General features: G+C 39.2%; 1 protein-coding gene across 7 annotated transcripts in view; it reads right to left on the bottom strand.

The window, feature by feature from the left end:
* TMC1 (transmembrane channel like 1) overlaps window positions 1-17,901 on the bottom strand; it is a 139,634-nt gene that overhangs the window by 90,088 nt on the left and 31,645 nt on the right. For all 7 annotated transcript variants that reach the window (XM_077759383.1, XM_077759386.1, XM_077759385.1 and 4 more), the window contains exons 3-5: window positions 10,789-10,836; window positions 7,051-7,222; window positions 1,268-1,396 (exon numbers count right to left, since the gene is read on the bottom strand). In XM_077759383.1, coding sequence (XP_077615509.1) covers window positions 1,268-1,396; window positions 7,051-7,222; window positions 10,789-10,836 — 349 coding nt within the window. The remainder of the gene's footprint in view (window positions 1-1,267; window positions 1,397-7,050; window positions 7,223-10,788; window positions 10,837-17,901) is intronic.

The following is a 17,901-nucleotide window of genomic DNA, read 5'->3' on the forward strand; positions in this document are numbered from 1 at the left end:
CGCTTGCCTTTGCCTTCATTCAGGGCTGGTGTGGACACCGTATAGAGTTCCCAGCCTACAACCATGCGTTGTTATAGAAGTTTGCTGGGAAGACCATTGTTTCGAACGTGGAAGACTTTACTCCGCAAACAAAACAATGCCATCGTAAACGATGGCTAGGTTCCCACGTCACAGAATAGATCTAGAACATCTTGTTTTATTTTGGATATGAGGCCCCAGAAGTTTAAACCATGTCCTTAAATAACACATACTCATTTACAAAGCTAAGATTAGAAGAGAATTATCCCGATAGCTACTTCAATTCTTTCTTTCATCACCAAAGACAATAATACTTGTCTATAATATTGAACGTTATTTGTCAAATAGGCTTGTGGGGAGACAGCTTTGGAAATTTACCACTACTTACAAAAATGGTTCTGTGGGAAAATGCGATCGGCAGCCCAAGTGAAAGATACACACGTGGCTGTTGTCACAGACACATTCCCTTTTGTTCATGCCTCGTCTCCCCAACAAACTTAGCAAGGAAATATGGTGTGATCCTCAGAAGTGATCAGACGTGAAGCTGTTTCCAGCCCCCAGAAAGGGACAGTCATTTGCCTTTTCATATAGGAAGTTTGTAAATCCATGTGCCTAGGAGCCTGTTTGTTGCCCCCATCAACAGTCAACATAAGAGTGAAACTGGGTCACTGCCATGTCACCATGGAATAGCTATTAGCATAATCCTTAATTGGATTCCTATTTACTGTTCTGTTGGCTTAATATCTTCCCTGTGCTTTGAAGAGAGCTGTCACATGATTATATCATCTGAGGCTGGGACCCTGCAGAGGAACAAGAATGTGCGAGCCACACAAACTTGTAAAATTCAAATATATTCTCTCTTTCAGAGAGATAGTAATGAATGCATTAAACTAAAGAAATTCTCAGTTCAAGGAACAAATGACTAAAAGTGACCAGAAGTTATGACTCCAAACAATGAATTTGCTAAGAATTTTTAAAAATTTATAATCATTAACTCAGCCTCTCTAATGATGATATATACACATATATATGCATATATGTCCACGTATATGATATATGTGTTCATACACATGACATGCAACATATAGCATGTTGTATATGACCAAGAACATTATATACAATAATGAGTATTTTATATATATGATATATTATATATAGCACTATGTACAAAATATAGGTAATACTCAGAGGCTTTTAGGAAATCAGTAATCAAGGAAAGCGTTTCTAATTCTGAAAAGAGGCATCATACTTGAGAACTTCAATTTTCTTCTCCATTTTCCAAGGCTTGCATTTGACAGTAGCAATCATTTGTCTTTTCTCATCTAACTCTGCCTTCAGTCTTTCCAGTTCCTCCTCATCAATTTCTTCTTCTTCTTCCCTTTAAAAGAAAGACAAGAAAGAAAGCTTAAAAAGGTTAAGTTTTGCTTGACTACCAAGCTTAAAGAAGAATGCTCTCGGACACTCAGTCAATGGATATCAACTCGGTCATACATAGAAGATGCTGAAATCTATAAACTTTAGAGCTCGTATCTGAACACTGATGCAGGAATTCTGGAATTCATGTAACTTCAAAACAACAGTGTTTATGTTCTGAAGTCCTAAAAGTTTTACATCCACAGCCTCAAACTCTCAGGACTAAAAGGCTGTGGAATATTAGTGACAGATCTATCTTCCTCTCTACTTTGTTTCCTTGTACCCTCTCTTCCAACCAATTCGATATTTCATTGAAGAAGGTTACATTTCAATAAGGATAGTAAATGAGAGACGAAGATGTCTTTGAAATGTCCTTACAAATTTGTGAGGCAAGACTCAAGAGAAAGAGAAAACTTGAAATAGGAAAAAATAAAAAATCTATTTCTTGAAGGTACCTTAATCTGTTAATGAAATTCAAAACTTCAGTTGATAAAATTCAACTTGAAGTATATTTCGTAGAAGCGAATCCTTTGAAGAGACCTTCAAAGGAATTTGGCTTCTCACTTCTCAGCAAATGAGATGTATCTTGTCTCTTCTGTGTTTCTCGGATTGCAAACATACCATAGGGTCCAGAATTAACAAAACAAATCACAATCTAAACAGGAGCAACAGGATTTTAAATTGAGGAATGCAATGCCCTATTTTGTAAAGACAGATTATTTTTTTTTTTTTTAGTAATAGATAGTTTTATTTATTGAGTTATTGTCCCTCAACTTCAGATTCCCTTCTGTCCTTCATATTGTGACGCTGGGGCTGGGGCTCCGTAGGGCACATTTCTGCTGTGTCAACTGGCTCAGTGGTGAGCTGTCAATAGGAGATACTGAGAAGGGACTTGGGATTCCTTCTGCTTGCTGGGGGGTGGGGGGAGGGGAGGGGGGTGGACTGAAACTGGAATTAACATATTTTTTTAAGAAAGGAAAAAAGTCCACGCAATTCAAAACCATGTTGTTCAAGGGTCAACTGTATCTACATGTAGGTACCTTAAGGCTTTACGTTAGTGGATTCCCATTAAGAATCATATATGAAACAGGGGCTCCTGGGTGGCTCAGTCAGTTAAGCATCTGACTTCAGCTCAGGTCATGATCTCACAGTTTGTGGATTCGAGCCCCACGTCGGGCTCTGCGCTGACAGGTAGCTCAGAGCCTGGAGCCTGTTTCGGATTCTGTATCTCCCTCTCTCTCTGACCCTTCCCTGCTCACGCTGTCTCTCTCTCTCTCTCAGAAATAAAAACAAAAAAGTTAAAAAAAAAGAATCATATATGAAACAGTATCTCAATGCAGTGTCATCAAAGAATTTAAAAAAATGGTATATTAGATATGTGGATTTACCACATAACTAAAGCTTATTTCTTTACATGCCAATTTTAGCAATCTCTTAATGGAAATCTTCCTGACACTAATTCTATCCTTTCCTGGTATCTTAACTCGAGTACTGTATGCATTCAAATTCAGTGATTCCTTAAGAAATTATGAGACATCTCTTCAAAAACCCTTTTCTGGTTATCCATATATATTATCCCATGTAATAAATAGTTTTGTCCTCTCAAATACTCCAAACAACTTTGTTCTTCTTCTCAGACACATTTATACTGTCTTACTTGACAATAATTCGTGTCTAAGTAGCCCCTCCCTTACTCTATTATGAACGTCTGGAGAATACAGTCAATTGCATATTCATATCCAGGCTTTCGAAAGTAATTAGCAAATTAGCTTCCACAACAGCAGAGCTGGATAAATATTAATTAAATAAATGTTTATGTACCGAATTTTTCTGGATGACAGGGCTATCATCATAAATCCACTGCTCAAATTCCACTAAAATAGAACAATGTCCTCCAAGATTAGTATGGTACTGAAAGATAGGAATAAATTCTTACACTAAATAACCCCAGGCTGGTGTATTTTTGAAGTCTTTGTTGTTAATTGTTGATTGCTCCAGAAGGATCATGGTGTGCTACCAGGTATGGTTCTTTAATAAGTCATCTTCAAACAGGCAGGTAATTATAATATTACTTTCACCAGCATTTATATGCTGGGAACTGCTTTCCTAAGAACCACTCCAAGAAAGTGCTAATCATATTAAAAGACTATTGTAAAGACATGCCTCATCTTCTAAAATGTAGGGCTAATCTGTGTAAGAATGGCTTTCTATCTTAAGTTTGATTTATTTAAACAACATTTGTTGGTGGTGGGGAGGGAAGGCATAATGTGCTGAATTTCTCACCGCTCTGAACATATTTCTTATTCACTTAAAACTGGGTCAGGAAAAGCCTGTCATATTATTAGAAATCCTCCAAAATGTCTAACGAGGCAGCGTTTTTTAACTGTCTCCAAAGATAGTTAGCGTAGCAACCTTGATTTTAGTTGGCTTCAAATGCTTTGTCAGCGCAGGGGAAATTCCCTAAAGTGATTCACTTGAACTTTTACATTTAAAAAGACCATAAATCATTTAATCTAAATAAACACGCCCTGATTTGCCTACAAATCTTTCTCACCACATATTTACTAATACGTTTTCTTTATTTAAAAAAACGTTTATCTTCAAAACGAACAATAGAAAATGAACCTTCATATTGGTACTGGAGCCATCAATCACCACAAATAATTTATGATACTATTTAGATGAGTTGCCCAAATTTTGGCAGTAATCATATAATTTGAAAAACCTTTGAGACAAAGCTCACTCTAGCCAGGTTTGGCTGTGTGGAGGAGTGAGGAGGAAGTGGGCAGAGCTGCCCCTGGGCTTCTCAAAGTCAGGATGAGACTGGTACCAGATGACGACAGACACTTTCACAGGGACGGACAACTTTCCTTCAGGCAATAGGGGCCAAGACCCAGCTGATTCATATGGTCCGACTTCTAGAGGATGGCCAGTTAACGTGCGGGCCTTAAGCAGACCAAGAGAGCACAGAAATTTTCCTTTTCTTTTTTCTTTTTTTTTTTTGAATGTCCAATTATTTTTGAGAGAGAGAGAGAGAGAGAGAGAGGGGGGCAGCGGGAGGGTGCAGAGAGAGAAAGAATCCCAAGCAGGCTCTGAGCCCAACATGGGGCTCAAACTCATGAACCGCAAGATCATGACCTGAGCCAAAGTTGGACACTTAACTGACAACCGCCCAGGTGTGCTGCTCCCAGCCCCTAATTCACCTTTTTGAAAGGACCTCTCTGAGGCACATGTGGAGAAGGAAAGCAAATTCTGGAACACAGCCTATATCGTGCATGCATCTATTGTTGGAATCTCCCTGTCAGAAAGTGCATGCTTTGCTGATAGGAAATATTACTACATCATAATAGTGAGGACAATCAGACCAAGAGCTAAAAAGTATGAGATGAGGTGGCTCATGCGGTTAAGTGACCGAGTCTTGATTTCGGCTCAGGTCATGATCGCATGCTGACAGCATGGAACCTGCTTGGGCTTCTCTTCTCTCTGCCCTTCACATGCTTGTGAGCATTCTCCCTCCCTCTCTCTCTCAAAATAAATAAATAAACAGTTTTAAAAATTTTAATTAAAAACATTATGAGATTTGTTTGCTTTTAAAAGTAAAAAGCATAAAAATAGAAAAAAGAATACCAGAGGCAAAATGTTTTAAAAAAGGTGATGTCTGGGTATTCAAAGACGGAAGAAAGGAGTTTGGGGAGGAGAAGAAAATGGAAGAGGGGGAGGGAGATTTAAAAACTGAAATCAGCAAAAATATGATGAAGTAGTTGGGGTTATTCTTGCATTTTATTTATTTATTTATTTTTTAATGTTTTATTTATTTCTGAGAGATAGAGAGAGAGAGAGAGAGACAGCGTCGGGGATCGGGGGGATCAGAGAGAGGGAGACACAATCCGAAACAGGCTCCAGGCTTTGAGCTGGCTGTCAGCACAGACCCAGATGCGGGGCTCGAACCCACGAACCATGAGATCATGACCTGAGCCGAAGTCGGAAGCCCAACCGACTGAGCCCAACCCAGGTGCCCCTATTCTTGCATTTTAAAAGAAACCATCAGCTATCAGTGCCAAGCTTCTTTACCTGCCAAAGTGTTCACACAATTGTATTTCGTTTCAATTATTTATGAAAAGGAAAGAAATAGCCAGTTGTTGGACACTGGAATGTGTCATTTGGGGAAGACTTCTTAGAAAATTCCTCTTCATCTAAAGTCCTAGGAGTGTTGGGGCGCCTGGGTGGCTTAGTCGGTTGGGCGTCTGACTTTCGCTTAGGTCATGATCTCGCGGTTGTGGGTTCGAGCCCCGCGTCGGGCTCTGTGCTGACTGCCAGCTCAGAGCCTGGAGCCTGTTTCAGTCTGTGACTCCCTCTCTCTCTGACCCTCCCCTGCTCACGCTGTTTCTCTCTCTCCTAGAAATAAATAAAACATAAAAAAAATTAAAAAAAAAAAAAGTCCTAGGAGTGTTTTGGAGGAAATCGTATCATCTTGTGGTGGTTCCCAAGGCCCTCCCCCCTGGGAGGGGCAGAGGAGCTGTTCTCTTAAAGCCGTTCCAAGGGGTCAGGGTTTTCTATTATTAGATGTGTGTCGAACGCACACTTTTCCTACCAGCTTGCCATCTGCAAATTTCCAGAAAGCAAACCACTTCCAGACTCGAAAACCATTTTCTTGGATTTTTCCTAAATAACACTTAACAAACTATTCTATATAAAGTCAGTTCTCAGGAAAATGTTCGCCTGGTGGCGAACATTATAGCATTATAGATGCAGGGTTGTGTGGAAAAGGAAATGACGACCCCAATGCTCTGTAACCTGGGCCAGCACACACACTTTCTTTTTTCTGTAAAAGAACAGATGCTTAATATTTTAGGCTTTGAGGGCTATGTACAGCTCTGTCCCATATTCATCTCTGGTTTTGTTTGTTAATCAGCAACCTTTTAAAACTGTAAGAACCACTCTTAGGTCTTGAGCTGGAATTAGCCATATTTTGTCAACCCCTGCTCTGTAAGAGAAAGTGATTTGGGCCCGTCGATTGGGAATTTTCCACTTACCTTTGATAATAATGCATATCATTAATGGGATAACTTCAAAATATTAAATGAACTATATTCGTAACCTATGACAATTTAGATGTCTCCTAAGGAAATTTCTCTCAGCCCCTTCTTAATACATATATCCATTTTTAAACTCTATTTAAATTTTAAAATACATTTAACTAGTGGAGTGAAAAATGGCAGCATCAGATTAAGCCTGTCTTTTTTTTTTTAAGTATATTTATTTATATTTGAGAGAGACAGAGGCAGCATGAGTGGGGAGGGGCAGAGAGAGAGAGAAAGGGGGAGAGAGAGAGAGAGAGAGAGAAAGAAGAATCCCAAGCAGTCTCCATGCCAGCACAGAGCCAGACGTGGGGCTCGAACTCATGGAAACACAAGATCATGACATCAGCCGAAACCAAGAGTCAGTCACTTAACAGACTGAGCCACATAGGGGCCCCAAGCTTGTCTCTCTAAAAGTAGTTTTGAATTACCAGTTTTAAGGCCACAGAGTACCTAAAGGGTGGTGGGGGTGGGGTCTTCTTTCAGAGTCAGGTACTTCTGAAGGAACCAGACTTTCAGCTGTAGATCAGAGCTAACTTACGCTCCCCTCTTCAGCCTCCTCCTTCTCTCCTTCTCTCTGGCCTTCCTTGTTTCTTCATCCTCTGGTTCAGGTTCCGGGTCATCCTCATTAATAACATCTCTTTTCCGTTTCCTCTTGGGTCTCAAGCTCTCTCTTCGAGGTAATTTATCTTCCTCCTCCTCTTCCTCTTCGCCTAAACACACCCGTGAATGTTCCAGTGAACAGTATCAAAAAGTGCCCTCTCCCGCCATCAAATGTATGCTTACCGTTGTCACATGGGAGATCTTAACTCAGCGAGTCCCCACACCATAGGAAGATGCACTGTGTCCTTTATATATTCCGTAGCTTGTCATTCAAATACACTTATCTAGATTTTCATTCCTTTCGTGGTTCATCTACTCACATATGTGAATGTGGATCCCCAAATCTTAATAATCTTTTGAATTCCAGTCTTCATTTATGTGGGTTACTAGGTGACTTGGAGTTCAATATCATACCATGATCTCTAAGACCAAGTGGAGGGGTTACTGATATAACACATAAGGGTTAAGTGATTAACCACCATATGTTTACTACTACTTCTATTTTGCAACAAAGGACAGGAAGTACAAGGAAATGCAACAAACAAGAATAACTTTGAAGAAACTAATTCAGTCCCCGAGATTTTCCTTAATTCAAATTCTCTTTATTTTGATTCCAATTTTTTTTTCTGTTTCCTAAATAGTTTTCCCTTTCTTAAATGAAATTGAAACTAAATATATTTATTTATAAGTAAATTGTTGCTTGATCATACTATCTATGAAAAGAATAGATAACTTATAAATTTAATGTAAAACTGAGAGAAATGACATTATTTCATTTTATTTTATTTTACTTTACTTTATTTCATTTCATTTTATTTCACTTTACTTTATTTTGTTTTATTTTATTTTATTTTATTTTAATTTTATTTTATTCATCAACTAACAACTAATGCTTCATATTCCATAATTTCCCTGGAATCTTCCAAGTAAAGAGTAGAGAATCCAATTCCTTCCTTCCTAATTTATAACACACAATCTTACTTCTCGTTCATTTTTGTCACCTCTTAACTTCTGATATTTAGATTCAACTGTTAATAAAAAATCAAGTATTCCTCATAGTTATCATTATACTCTGAATTAGAAGTACTATAAAGAAAAAATTGTATTCATTGGAAAACTATAAATTGTCTGCAGTGTAACCTTTGGTGTTATCTGATTCTGATTCCGTGGGAACGATGTTGTACTTTTGAAAGTTCTAGATCACTGCATAGCAATGCAAATTAATTCTTGTCCATAGACATCTGCATGAACTCTGTCCAGGGAAGAGACAATCCTCCCTCACCAGAAAAAAAGAAAAAGAAAAGAAAAAACTCCCAGAAAACAGTGATGCTTCCATCTGCAAATCATTGCAGTATTCCTGACCTATAAATGGTATCTGTTCTTTGAATTTTCCTTTGAACTGGACCCTCACTAGGGTCCCCATTGATTAGTTAAATATGTTCATTTTTACATGTGCGTGTGCATCATCATTTTATTTATTTTTAAATTATCTTTTAACATTACTTGCCCAAACTTTTTTCATTATTTCTATTTCACATCCGAGGCCTAAATATTACCTTTATTACTAAAGGTTGGCTAGCAGAGAAAAACAAGTGGGCAACTTTTCAACCTAGGCTTTGAGAACCAGACACTATCATCAAAACTAAGAGTGATTTTCCATTTGGTAACTTTGCGGCAGATGTTGTATATTATTTGAATCCCCTTCTGACATTCTGAAAATATGCCCAGTCTTTATTAGTCACATTAGTCACTAATTATAGAAAGGACAAGACCTTGATAGGGACTGAAACGATTTTCCCACAAATAACTCAAGAATGCAAGCAGCCACTTAGTACCCTGCATGTTAGTATATTTTGTATTAAGACTACAGTATTAGACTTGCAGTTTTACCAGGGACCGAAAGTGTTTTATTGGATTGCTCTTTTCTCCACATAGGAACAAACAGGCTGCGTTTAGTGCCTTGACTCATTTCCAAATATTCAAATTGTAAGAAAAAAAATCAATATTTTGCAGTTGCCTACTAACTGCAGATTTACATACCGTCTTTCCATTTGAAAGGGGCTCCATTCAGTACAGAAGCAGAGCAGAATATACTGCCTCAAAGTCTGACAGCAAGGACTAAGGACATGGCACTCCAAACTATGCCCCTTTGGTAATATTGATTATCTTGAGCTGCAGATGCTTGAAAAACAGCAAATTCAGCGAGAGGTTTTTTGTTTTTGTTTCTTTTCTGAACTCTCCTCATTGGCCCAAACACAGATCCTTCAAAAGGAACTCATTTGGCAGAAATCCCCACACCAACAATTTCACCCTTAGGGAAGATTGACTCTTCCCACACGGGAAGATGCTAGAAGTCAATGCCACACCCAGGCAAACTTGGTCACAGACTATCAAGCTTCCAATCTTTTTCTAAGATCTTTCCTAAAAATTATTTATTCTCTCCTGAAAGGCCTACATTCTTCCCCCCGCCCCTTATTAGGATGGTATTTGAGTCTAAATTCTAAGCCTCCTCAGAGAGTTACTCATTTTTCCCAAGTAACTCTCATGTATACATGAGGCATACATGTTAATAAAGCTCTGTTTGTTTTTTCTCTTGTTAAACTGTCTTATAGGGGTCTCAGCTAAAAACTAAAGGGGGGTAAAGGGAAAATTATTTTTCCTCCCTTACAGTACTAAAGCCATGGCATGTGGGGTCTGTGTGAGACTCTGAGTTGTTTGTGTAGAGAATGCACAGACTGACTGAAAACACCTGGCATCGTGAATATTCCCTGGCTGCCGTTTTGTACTCAGGTTATTAACTTGATTGTATTGATATATCCTCAAATTGAACTTTTTTTGAGATACTGTTCTTTCTTTTTTTGTTTTAGTAAATTCAGAGCTTTTGCTCATGTAATGATCTTTCTCATACTCCAGTCCATGAGCAGTCTGCTTGCAAGGAATTGCAACCCAAACTCTTGAGTAGAAACTACAGAGATTAAAAATGGAGCAATTCTGATGAAATACCTATGAATTCAGTACAAAATAATGTGCCTATTCATTTTAATTGAACCACCTGATCAATTCAGTCTAAATGGCCAATCTGTTCTACTGTAATAGATTCAGCCCTAAAGAAGAGCTTTTATGACAAATGCCTTAATAGGGAAAATAGTAGAGACATTTTAAAAAGGAAATTTTGGGGGCGCCAGGGTGGGTTAGTCAGTTGGGCATATGACTCTTGACTTCAGCTCAACTCATGATCCCAGAATCATGGGATTGAGCCCCCTGTCTAGTTCCATGATGAGTGTAGAGCCTGCTTCGGATTCTCTCTCTCTCTCTCTGCCCCTCTCCCCCATTCGTGCACACTCTCTCTGTCTCTCTGTCTCTCTCTCTCTCTCCAAAACTAAAAAAAAAGGGAGAAGTGGGGATAAAAAAGCAAATTTTTGTGGACCATCATCTATTGAATCATGAGTAACTTACACATTTGGTAGAACGTGTGTGTGCCAGTCGAATGGAATCTAGAGTGGAGATCCCATTTGCTGGACTTGATCTCTTTTGTGAGACCATCAAAAACCATCCACACATGTGGTGGCCTGTGCTTACACGTGGCAGTATAATGCCACAAGATAAAAGGACAAGTCTTCTGCATCCACCGCTATTCCACAGGAAGCACATTCCATGCAGGTCCATTCCCACTTACTTGAACTTTCCTCAGTATCGCTTTCTTTTTCCTCCACTTGAATTTGTACTGTTGAAGAAAGGAAAAATACAGCAATCCTTTAAATGACAGTACAACTGTTAGTAATGGGCTTTTATTGTCATTATTTTCGTCATAAGGTCTTCAGTGCAGTTAATAAAAACATTTTTCAATGAGCGTGTCAAAAAGAACATTGTTTACTAAAGATACACAGCTACAGCATCTTATACAGGGTTGTGCAAAGATTTCTCTGCTTCGTTGTCTTCAAAGATTTGCAAAACATATCAATTATAGGCCTGTCAGCTCAATTGAATATAGCTGCTACCAAAATAAATGCAGTGTAGCAGTGAGTAGGCTTGGGGTTTGGTGGGTAATTTCAATCTATGATAAAATGAATTGCTAATAAAGCTATATCCACACGCACAAGCAATTTGGTTATTAGAACCAAATTAACTTATTAAAATGGAGAACATTTCATTCTGACCAGCTACCAGTGTCAAAGAGCCTTTCAAAAATGTCAAAAGGCTGATATTTCCTATTTCAATTATTTCTGTAGGTCACATAGGGACACAGCCTAAATCTTCCCAATATATGATTTAGCTTGACAATGTGGAGACAAGTAATTTTACAGTTCTTTCCAAGGCAAAGAACATATCTTCTGTGTATTCCTCACCTCATACTCAGAAAGCACCTTGCTTTCAATTTTGCTCTATTTTTCTAAAGACATATAGAGCATTTATAAAAATTTTAACTGACCAGTAATATGTGAAAATATATTCACTGACACATTTTCCCTCTGTGATCTGCTCTCCATTCATCACAGATTTCAGCAGACACAAAGCTCTGCAACTTGCCCAGGTAAAAATTAGAGTTGACTATCTCTTTAAAGCCCCAGCCTCGTAAATGGCTTATAAAACATTAATTGCATCATATTTTTATTTAAGTTGGATGAGCCTCAGTCTGAAAAAGCAAAGACGGCAAAACAATGTTACCACGAACAGGGGAAACAACCTTCGTTTTGTTTCTGCTCACACACTGTCAAAGGTTATATTTCAGAAGTTGACAGGCATACTGAAAATGGACCAGTTGCCAAGAGTGTAAATTCCATTCACAAAGGAGATTATTGTGAAAGCCCATTTTGCCTTTAAACAGCATCTGCATAAAAATTTTTAGGATATGCAAAAATGTTATCACTCAACGTCAGCCACGGAATGTGAAAATAAGTCTTCTTTTGTTCTGGGTGGACATATGCCTTCTGTTACTGGCTGTAACTGGATCTGGATGGAACAAAGATCTTTATGTCACCACGGAGAGTCTGCAGAAGGGAAGGCAGACACTTCTAAGAAGATATTTTACATTTAACAATCGGTCTTGGTCTTTTATTTGTAATTAATGCCGCCATCGAGCTTCTCCGGTCAAGGAAGAATTCCCCAGGAAGGCATTTGAATGATATAAGCTTAGCTTTGGAGCAGAGTCCGCTCTGTGCATGTATAAAAAACAGCTAAGGATAAATAGCAAAGACTGACATACAGCCTATTCTGCAATATTATAGCCAAAGCGAAATCCACACAAAATATTATCCTGATTTGTAATAACCAACTCACTAGACGTGATTAAATGAAACAGAAGAAATACTAAGTGAATAAAATTATAAGCAAATCTTTAGGAAGGATCATATATTAAATAAAAACAGCAGAATGAAATGTCCCATCAAGAAGAGGAGCAACAAATCAATTTCCTCTGATAACCAGGGGAGGCAAAAGACATGGCTGGAGTCATGGATCATCAAATACAGGAAAGATGGTAACAAATGGCTATTAAATAAAACCTAAGCATCCATCAGAGGACACAGCCCTGTGGTTGCAAGTAAAGAACTAAAAAAGAGCTATGGTTTCTAAGTGACGTAATGGAGACCACTGCAGAAATAGCCCTGTCCCTCTTCATGAGGTGACTTCCCAACAGGAATATTCATCTGTGCGTGATCATCTGCACCTTCTCATCAGGGGCCTTCTTGGCCCAACAGCGTTCCTTTGGCAGTTGAGTCCGGGACAATCAAACAGTTGTTTGTAGACTTTTTCAGATAATAATTGATGTGTTCTTGACTCGAACCGTCAGCAAAGGCATCATCAGCATCAAGAACTGAACAACAGCACCGTGACGGGATTTAAGACTCCTTCAAGGGCCTCATAGTGAGCTTGATTTTAATGGGACATTATTTGGTCTGAAAAATATCATTCAGGGGCTGTCTGTATCTCCTGCAACTCCAAGCAAGGCTGAAGAACCGAGACAAGAAACACCCCCCACCCCCAAGACAAAAGGCTGTGCAAGAGGATTACTCAGAACACTTAAATGGGAGCTACAGACTGTCTTTCTCCCCTCAGACAATTTTTGGCATGGCCTGTTGCCATCCCTTCTCTCGGCAATCCCCAGGAGCTTATTCCCAATCATATGACCCCCTCATGCTTTGGCTGCTTCCCAAAGCCTATTGATTATGTACTTCAAAAATAACCTCTCTCCTGGGGAGGGATGGGAGAGCTTTCAGTGAAGAGTGAGGAGGGGGAGGTCCCTGTCAAAACGTTGGAGGCCAGCAAGTAAAATCTCACTGAAGTATGCTATTTAAGAGAGGAATATTCAGTCAGAGCAGATGAACGCCTAGGCAACCCAGATCCTCATTTCATGCAAATAGACCCGGTAATTAAAAACAGTAAAAGGAAACAACAGCAAAATGTCACATTTTAGAGGCATTGGAATCGTTCAGAGAAGGAGATGCTGTTCCAGACTTTCTTTTTTAATCTCTAGCCCTGAAAGTAGTTTATGGTCCTTTAGGTTCGGAGTAGCCAAGGAGCCAGAAAAGTTAGGTGGTGTCACCTCTTCCTCTAAGCCCCATTTAGCTCTTGAAGGGATGTTTGTAGCACTCGGTTATTACTCTGGAAACTGATATCTGGTTTGTCCACTTAGTAGTTAATTGTACACTCACAAGGGAGTACAGAGCGAAAGGCTCTGGGAAGGAGTTTGTGGACCACAGAAGAAAATACCACTAGCTTTAAAGAACAACTTTATAAAGGAGGTCCAAGATTAGGGATGAGTGTCTTAGCCAGCTTACTTGCATTAGAGCAGCAACATATTAGTTATGTTTATTAGGCTCTTTTGGGTGTTACTTTTCAGGGTTTGTTTTTTGTGCGTGTGAGAAAACGTCGATGTTGGTCCCTCCCATATAAGTAGAGTACATAGCACCTCATAGTAAACTGCACTGGGAGAAGTATTCATCTATGCTGTAACAAGGATTTTGCCAAATCTTAGCGGAAGAACCCGTGTCGTCAGTATGAGGTGTGATGTGGAATGTGAGAGGGAGAGAAGAATCAAGGATACTCCGAAGGTTTTTGTCCTTGGCACCTAGAAAGACTGAGTCGGAAGAAAAGGAGTTAAGACTATAGGAAGAATCGTTAGCTGGGAAGAGTTGAAGATCAGAAGTTTAATACCACATGTTGATGTTGGGATACCTATTAGACACCCAAACATGAGTTGAGTAGGTGGTTGGGAATCTTGAGTCTAGAGTTCAGAAGAACAGTCTGGACTGGAAATAGACATTTAGGAACTATCAGCATATGGATGTTATTTAAAGCCATCGGACCAAGTGAGATTACCAGATGAGTGAATATAAACAAAACAGAAAAAGAGGACTCCAAAGCTGAGAGGAAAGGGAGAAGAAGAAAAACCAACCAAAGACACTGAAAATGAACAACCAGCGACACAGGATGAAAATAAGGAATGTGTCGTAGGCTTGTAACTCAAGTATAATGAAGACTCTGGGTTTTGCAATGTGGATATCAGTGATGACTGTGACAAGAATAGATTATTGAAATGGTGTAAGGAAAAGCCTGAATTTTAGTGGCTTTACAAAAGAATGGGCAGCAAGGAACAGAAGACGGCTAGTTATGTTGGCCAGAATGTTGATACATGCTGATGGCAAAGACCCAGTAAGATTGAGCAATTGGCATAGGTTATGAAAAGAGAATGTTACTCAAACGACACATATTAGATTCTGAATTCTTTTATTTCATTGATGTTGCTTGTGGTTTTGTTACTGGGCTGTGTGTCTCTGACTGAGACTTTGTTAAAAGACTGGTCAACTTACTACTATACCCCATGCTTATGTATATAGTGTCAACTGTATAGCAATTCAAAAGTATAGGACTAAAGTATGATGAAGGAAGAAGAGAGAAAGAAAAAGAGAAACTGGGGAGAGGAAGGAGAAGGGAAGAATATAGCAAAGAAAGGGAGGTAAAAGGGCAAAAATGAGGTGAGATTACAGTAAATAAGAGGTGAAAAAGTATACATGTAAAGCAAAACCTTGCATTTTGTATTTGCTATATATTATAAATAAACATATCTGTATATTTATACTCATGTAAATAATATACTCTCAGTTCTGAATTTACGTACTTAATAGTATTTCATATTTTAGAAACACCTCAGGTTAACAAAATCTAGACCATCTTCAACTGGTTCTTCTATCAATACTTTTTCTTAACAAGAATTTGAAGGTGACAAAGTAAAATGTGAACAAATTAAAATATCTTTTTTCTGGGGCGCCTGGGTGGCTCAGTCGGTTATGCGTCGGACTTTCGCTTAGGTCATGCTCTCGCGGTTCGCCGGTTCGAGCCCCGCGTCGGGCCCTGTGCGGACTGCCAGCTCAGAGCCTGGAGCCNTCGCTTAGGTCATGCTCTCGCGGTTCGCCTGTTCGAGCCCCGCGTCGGGCCCTGTGTGGACTGCCAGCTCAGAGCCTGGAGCCTGTTTCAGTCTGTGACCCCCTCTCTCTCTGACCCTCCCATGCTCACGCACTGTCTCTCTCTCTCTCTCTCTCTCTCTCTCCTAGAAATAAATAGTCGCTTTAAAAAAATACCTTTTTTCTTAAAAGAGAGTATATTCCAAAGTGAAGTTTGCCTTGTTCTATAAGAAAGACAAGTTAGGGTCCCCTTACCAAAAACATGAAATCCTTTTTTTTCAAGGGAAAGAAAAGGAGAGAGAAAATGGACCAGTGAAACTATGAAAAATAAGCTAGGATTTTAAAAAATCTCTTGTAAATGTAGCCTCCTTATGAATAGACACTGTAAATTTTATGCTCTGAAATTTCTAGATCTGATGCCATCCAGTAGCTGCTCAAGTTGCTGCTTATCTATCTATCTATCTATCTATCTATCTATCTATCTATTGTTTAGAGAAAAAGAGCGAGCAAGCAGGGGAGAGGGGCAAAGGAAGAGGGAGAGAAAGAATCTTTATAAGGCTCCATGTGCAGAACGGAGCCCAACGGAGAACTTGATCTCATAACTGTGAGATCATGACCTGAGCTGAAATCAAGAGTCAGTCGCTTAACTAACTGAGCTACCCAGGCACCCCACTAAATTTGATTATAGTAATGAAATGATGGTGGTGATTCAGTTATGATATGGACAAAATTATATGTATGTGTGTATGTATGTATGTATTTATAAGATGTATGCAAATTATAGCCAAGGATGGCATTTAGATAAACCAACCAAAATTGCCAAAGGAATGAGTAACTTTAGCCATAAAGAAGAATTTCCCATCAGTGAAACACTTGGGTGCTAGATCAAGTCACCAAACCATAATGGGGTATCATCTCCCCTGGAGAGAATGCCCCAACATCCTGCTTTCATTCAGTTAATGATGTGCAAAGTAGGGAACAGAAGGCAATGTCTATAAAATTGAATAAAAATGATGGGATGTGGGGCGCCTGGGTGGCTCAGTCGGTTGCATTCGACTCTTGATTTCAGCTCAGGTCATGATCCCACAGGTCCTGGGATCCAGCCCCGCATTACGTTGATCTCTGTGCTGCTGGTGTAGAACCTGCTTGGAATTCTCTTTCTCCCTCTCTCTCTGCCCCTCCAATTTCTCTCTCTCTCTCTCCTGCTCAAAATACATAAATAAACTTTAAAAACAATGATGGAATGTGATTCTTCTTCCTCAAGAATAGTATGTACCCAAGACATGAAATCTGATTCAGTTTAAATTGGCAGCTCCCTTTGCTTTTATTACTTTTAGGGAAGGATGAAAAGATGCCTGTGACATTTGTGTACAAAATCCCAAGTCCTTCAAATGATGGAATTAAGCATAGTATTTGGAAGCCACTGAGTAAAGAGAAGACTTATTTAGTTCCCATACCATTCAAATACCTCAATAAACCTGTAAACTATAAGACATTTACAAAATCCTTGGTGTGGGAAAAAACAAAATGAGATCATTACGTTTGAATATCATGAAGGTATCTGGGGAAAAGGTTTAATTTGACAGGTTGGGGCTGACATTATTTCCGCAGGTGCCAGCATCCTTCTCATCTTCCCTAGACATAGAAAATGAACCATGGAGCACATACATTCAAAAACACCCTACTGAAAACTTTTTTTTAAATGCCAAAAGGCTGGTCATATTTTCAATCATTATAATAATCTTGGAGATACTAAATAGTGACTTTAAAATGCTGTGGTTATGGGGTGCCTGGGTGGCATAGTCGGTTGAGCGCCCGACTTTCGCTTAGGTCATGATCTCGTGGTTCGTGGGTTCGAGCCCCACGTCGGGCTCTGCGCTGACTGCCAGCTCAGAGCCTGGAGCCTGTTTCGGAGTCTGTGTCTCCCTCTCTCTCTGACCCTCCCCTGCTCACGCTGTCTCTCTCTCTCTCTCCTAGAAATAAATAAAAAAACAATTTTAAAAAAAATGCTGTGGTTATAAAACTATAATAATAATAATAATGTTGACTTTGGTAAGTCTCAGCCACCCAAAAGAAGTGAGTGGGCGAGAGATTCAGCTTCTATAGCAGCTGTCACTCTCCAGTGTTTTTGCTTCTAGATTATATTTATTTTTTGAGGCTGTGAAATCCCTAAGAAGTAGAGAATAAATAGCTGCTGATGTCTGCTTTATTAAAAACACGATATAAAATATTGTAGTTGCTGGGGCGCCTGGGTGGCTCAGTCGGTTAAGTGTCCGACTTCGGCTTAAGTCATGATCTCACGGTTCGTNCAGAAATAAATTAAAAAAAAAAACTGAAAATTTTTTAAAAAAATATTGTAGTTGCCAAAGAGAACAGGATGGATTCTGTAA

The sequence above is a fragment of the Crocuta crocuta genome, unplaced genomic scaffold (assembly GCF_008692635.1).
Source record: "Crocuta crocuta isolate KB4526 unplaced genomic scaffold, BGI_CrCroc_1.0 scaffold41, whole genome shotgun sequence".
In the NCBI taxonomy this organism is placed as follows: Eukaryota; Metazoa; Chordata; class Mammalia; order Carnivora; family Hyaenidae; genus Crocuta; species Crocuta crocuta.